The sequence below is a fragment of the Limulus polyphemus genome, unplaced genomic scaffold (genome assembly GCF_000517525.1).
Source record: "Limulus polyphemus unplaced genomic scaffold, Limulus_polyphemus-2.1.2 Scaffold2772, whole genome shotgun sequence".
NCBI classification, from domain to species: Eukaryota; Metazoa; Arthropoda; class Merostomata; order Xiphosura; family Limulidae; genus Limulus; species Limulus polyphemus.
This window is the reverse complement of record NW_013668382.1, coordinates 1-5,919: the sequence shown is the minus strand read 5'-3', so window position 1 is coordinate 5,919 and position 5,919 is coordinate 1. Positions and strand designations below refer to the sequence as shown.

General features: G+C 30.7%; 1 protein-coding gene across 1 annotated transcript in view; it reads left to right on the top strand.

The window, feature by feature from the left end:
* Positions 1-5,380, top strand: part of LOC106467866 (twitchin-like) — a gene marked incomplete at both ends in the record, with an annotated part of 159,370 nt that extends 153,990 nt beyond the window's left edge. Inside the window, 5 exon segments of the mRNA XM_013928247.2 lie at positions 965-1,107; positions 1,968-2,124; positions 2,697-2,819; positions 3,606-3,803; positions 5,215-5,380. Coding sequence (XP_013783701.2) covers positions 965-1,107; positions 1,968-2,124; positions 2,697-2,819; positions 3,606-3,803; positions 5,215-5,380 — 787 coding nt within the window.
* Positions 5,381-5,919: the final 539 nt, after the last annotated feature.

Sequence of the window (5,919 nt, the reverse complement as noted above, 5' to 3'; positions counted from 1 at the left end):
AAGCTCTAGCTACCATACCTCATTACACTCTACATGATATGGTAAACTTTATTTAATTGTTGATCCAGCTATAGTTATCACACCTCATTACACTCTACATGATATGGTAAACTTTATTTAATTGTTGATCCAGCTCTAGTTATCATACCTCATTACACTCTACATGATATGGTAAACTTTATTTAATTGTTGATCCAGCTCTAGTCACCATACCTCATTACACTCTTGAATGCCTGAAAGAAACTGAAATTAAAGCACAATTTGTTACAGACCGTGCTGGTGCATGTTTTAATATATAGTGCTAACGATTTCACGTTTTTAGTATTTTTAATATGATTGTAAAACTAGATAAGTTCCATAGGTGAGCAGTGTGATTCTTGTTAAGCATTGTGTAAATGTGATGTTTGAATGGGGATGGGTTATGAGCATTTTACGGGTATTTAATTTAAGATATATCAGTCAACTATCAGTCAAACATTAAAGAACTACTTCTATTTAAGATCTGTGTTTTGGTTATGCTACAAACATTAAAGAACTACTTCTGTTTAAGATTTGTGTTCTGGTTATGCTACAAACATTAAACAACTACTTCTATTTAAGATTTGTGTTCTGGTTATGTTACAAACATTAAAGAACTACTTCTATTTAAGATCTGTGTTTTGGTTATGCTACAAACATTAAACAACTACTTCTATTTAAGATCTGTGTTCTGGTTATGTTACAAACATTAAACAACTACTTCTATTTAAGATCTGTGTTCAGGTTGTGTTACAAACATTAAACAACTACTTCTATTTAAGATCTGTGTTCTGGTTATGTTACAAACATTAAACAACTACTTCTATTTAAGATCTGTGTTCAGGTTACGTTACAACATTAAACAACTACTTCTAGTCCTAACTACTAAGATAAGTATGTTTGTTTTAAATACAGTTGATTCATTTATCTGATTTTCTTTGATAAGTACCTGTAGACAAAGCCATGATAGCCCCATCATTCAAGCAAAGCCTTGAGGATCTCAAGATTAGGGATGGAGAACCAATTATTTTAAAATGTGTTGTAGCAGGGGACCCAGAACCAAAGGTGGAATGGTTGAAAGAGGATAAGGTAAGGAAATTATTTTTTAATACCTTCCTCATAATAAACAAAGTTGCTATTTCCAAGCTTTTTGTCCTTAATAGATTATTTACTGAGAATATCAAATAATTAACAGGAGTTGTTATGTCATTTAGTAATAGAAATTAAAGCATGTTTTGCTTTCATAACTATGTGCAATGATTATTTCAAAAAATCCTCAAGCCATCTTTGTTTCAGGTTTATTTGTTACCTACATTTCAACATACCTGAAAAACTTTTCTTCAGTTCCTATAAGTATTATAATGTCTAGATAATGTTAAAAGTACAGGTTATGGTTAGAATTACAGGACATTATCATCCAGTCACAATGTTGTTGGTAGTTTAACAGAAACATACTGCCAATGGACTAAGTTAGACTTTGCATAGACCAGTTCTGTCTGGCTTTCACCAACAAGATTATATATTAAGTAACTGACATGAATATGGACTAGGTTAGACCTGCATAGACCAGTCCAATCTGTCCTTCACCAGCAAGATTATACATTAAGTAACTGACATGAATTTGGACTAGGTTAGACCTGCATAGACCAGTCCAATCTGTCCTTCACCAGCAAGATTATACATTAAGTAACTGACATGAATTTGGACTAGGTTAGACCTGCATAGACCAGTCCAATCTGTCCTTCACCAGCAAGATTATACATTAAGTAACTGACATGAATTTGGACTAGGTTAGACCTGCATAGACCAGTCCAATCTGTCCTTCACCAGCAAGATACATTAAGTAACTGACATGAATTTGGACTAGGCTAGACCTGCATAGACCAGTTCTTTCTGGCCTTCACAAACAAGATTCTACATTAAGTAATTGACATTAAATATTTTATTAGATTCTTCACTCCTCAGAAATCATTGACTTGAAGTACAAAAATGGTGTTGCCACCCTGATGATTTCTGAAGCCTTCCCTGAAGATGAGGGTGAATACATTTGTAGAGCTTCAAATCCTTTAAACACTGTCTCCACCAAGTGCAAGTTAACAATCCTTCGTAAGTACTGTGAAAATTCAAATATTTTGCATTTTTGTTTAATAACATCATAATAGAGACAAATTTCTGTACATGTTTTGTTGTATTTTATAGTTAGCTATTTTATCAGAGTCATTTGTCTGTCAAACTCTTTAAATTCTTCAGTTTGTTTAGACTGAATAAACACATCACAAGTGAAACTTATAAAAAAAAAATTAAGTACATTTTTAACATTACATTTTGCTAGAGAAAAATAATTAGCTAAGACAAATCTAAGTATGTTTAAATAGTAAGATAATTATATTCTGATATCATGATAGTTTAGAAATACATCCAAAATCTTCCTTTTTGTTTCCATATCTGTGAAGGCAGAATATTCACATTAATTAGAGTTGAAATAGAAATAACTATATGCTTTTTTGTCTCTAAACACCTACTTTAACTGTTACGTAATATTCTTAAAACATCTCTTCCTGTATCCAACATCACCACAGAAATGAACACTCAAAATTGTTGAAGCTCAGCTTCTAAAATGTGACAGAGAAGAAACTTCTGAAATGATGATAAATATATATAATATTTTGTTGTTATAGCTATGGAGGGAGGAGCAGCAGCTGGTAAAGGGGCAGAAAACAAACCTCCTCGAATCACAGAACACCTGAAAAGCTTTGTTCTTAAAGATGGAGATCCAGTAACTCTGCAGTGTACAATTAAATGTAAATATTTTTACTCTTACAAGAATACGATAGAAAATGTATAAAGTAAAATTGTTTTCTTTGATTCTTTTGATATTCTTAAAGATATAATGCCTTTCATATGCCATGCAAGCACATGTGTAGTAAGGAAAAAACTTCCAACTTATAGGACTGAAGAACATACAATTGCTCCTCAGTTTCTTTCAGAAATGTGTCTAGCTTTTAGTGCCATTTAACTCGTCACCTTTACAAGCTGTTGAAGTCTGTTCCGATATAGTTTACATTGCTACTTGACAGTAATGTTTCCTGATCAACTATACAAGCTGTTAAGGTTTGTTCTGACATAGTTTTGCTACTTGACAATAATGTTTCTTGTTCACACAAAAGGTTAAAAGAATTTCATTAAAATCAAATGTATAAAAATCGACCATACATTTCAACACAGTCTAGTGTTATTCTCAGTGGCTGCCTTTTTGTTGTATTATTTCAGTTGTTTCTATTTTCTGCAGGAAATGAAATTAGAATTTTTATTTTTAAATAATTTATATGATTTTCAAACACAGTGTATTTTAGCTTTTAAATGTTAATATTTTCACTTAAGAACAGTCTATGTTTTACTCTTTCAGAAAAAGTCATGCATCAAAACCATAATGAAAGTCTACAAAAATTGTAAAAATATATTGAAAACTTATTCTTTAGTTGTAGAGATACTGATTATTTTAGCTCCTTTAAAACTATAAAACTTATTAAGAGTTATCAGTGAGTTTTTCAAGACCCAGATTGAGAAGAGTCTTCTGAACATTAAAGGTCCCTCAAAGTTTGATGTGATTTGGCTCCACAATGACAAAGAAATCAAACCCAGCAAGGACTTTGACTACAGGCATGATGGTGATGCTTACCAGCTAGTGATCAGTGAGATTTTCCCCGAAGATGGTGGATTCTACACGTGTGAAGCTTTCAATGATGGAGGCGAAGCATTTAGCAGCTGCACGCTGGTAGTTTTAGGTAGACTGAATCAGCTAATTTTCTTTTTAAGTTATTTAGATATAGTACTGAAATTTGTTCTCTCCAAATTTGAATTTAAAAACTATTATACTAACCATTTCAAAAGGTATTTTGTTAAAAGCAATTAAAGGATATTTAACATAAAGTATATTTGTTTTTTTAATTGTGTTACACTTACATATATCTTAAGGTAAGTTTGTTTTTTAATTATGTTACACTTACATATGTCTTAAGGTAAGTTTGTTTTTAATTGTGTTACACTTACATATGTGTTAAGGTAACTTTGTTTTTAATTGTGTTACACTTACATATATCTTGAGGTAACTTTGTTTTTAATTGTGTTACACTTACATATATCTTGAGGTAAGGTTGTTTTTTAATTGTTACACATATATATCTTGAGGTAAGTTTGTTTTTTAATTGTGTTACACTTACATATGTGTTAAGGTAAGTTTGTTTTTTAATTGTGTTACACTTACATATGTGCTAAGGTAAATTTGTTTTTTAATTGTGTTACACTTACATATATCTTGAGGTAAGGTTGTTTTTTAATTGTTACACATATATATCTTGAGGTAAGTTTGTTTTTAATTGTGTTACACTTACATATATCTTGAGGTAAGGTTGTTTTTTAATTGTTACACATATATATCTTGAGGTAAGTTTGTTTTTAATTGTGTTACACTTACATATATCTTGAGGTAAGTTTGTTTTTTATTGTGTTACACCTACATATATCTTGTCATTTTGTTTACCTTAAATCACTAAGCTAAGCTATGTGTACACAGGCTAAGACCAGCATTCGTTTTACTGCATCATTATGTGTGAAACAACAGAATCAAAGTAAATACACAAACTGAGTTCCTAGTCAAAGAAAACTCAAGAACAATCTGAGATTCACTGGGAAAGAAAGGAGCTTACATATTTTTGAAAATTTAAAAGAAAATAGTGCATTTAACAAAATGTCTTTCAATTTCTTAGATTTGGTAAACTTGATGAGTATTTTACACTAGTTCTGAAAACAATGGACATGTAATGAAACGTTAAAATTATCCTCAAGTTATTTTACTATTTTCGATTAACTGTTTTGTAATTTATTTAATTTTGCAATAGCCTAAAAAATGCCACTGAATATATCATTTTATTACAGGTATCATCATTATATTGAATAATAATTTTAAAGATTACTCACATGATATCTCAAAAAGCATTAGAAATGTTTGGAATGAGATATAGCAGAAGGTTTTACTTACTCTTGGTAATATTTAAGTCCTAAGTTTATATTAGACTAGAAGTCAAGCAACTGTAGGTGAATCTGGCTGTTGAGTTGTTTAAAAGTTTATATATTTACCAGTTGTTATTTTAGTGTTAATCTCACATGAAAACTAAAATTGTTTATGGTTTCTCTCAGTTCCTAAAGAGCCTTTGAAAGGTCCTGTATTTGTGGAATTTCCACAGTCTGCTACCGTTGTTGAAAATCAACCAGTTACTTTTAAAGTCACAACAGAAAAGAAAGCTGTCTCAGGTTTGTATTCAAAACTTGGAATCTTTCTCTGGTTGATACAATATTTCATCAGGTTTGTTGGGTCAAATACAAAAATGTAGTAGAATATAAAAGATGTTTTTAAAGGACTTGAATAGCCCTTGTCAGTGAAATTCAAAATTATGGAAGACCCACAATATGAACATGTAAAATTATTTAAAGAAAAAAAATATATATATACACATTTTATTTTGTGTGTGTGTGTGTGTGTGTGTATGAGGTTTTGCTGCTGACTCTAAGACCACAGTCAATACAATCCTAAAAACTATATAATAAAAGGTTTCAATGTATGTTTGTATATAACTGTGTGTATATCAGGATACTACTGGCCATAATACCAAAGTCCAGACAACACTAACAACTCTATATAATAAAAGGTATCAAAGTATGTAGATATGCAGTTGTGTGTATATGAAGCTGCTGCTAGCCATAATATGACCATCCAGACAACCCAAACTCATTATAATAATTGATTTCAAAGTATGTTTATATGTACTGTGTACATAGCGCGGTCACAAGTAAATAGACACTACCTTTTCAGAAAAAAATGAAATTTTTCAGTCATGTTCACGT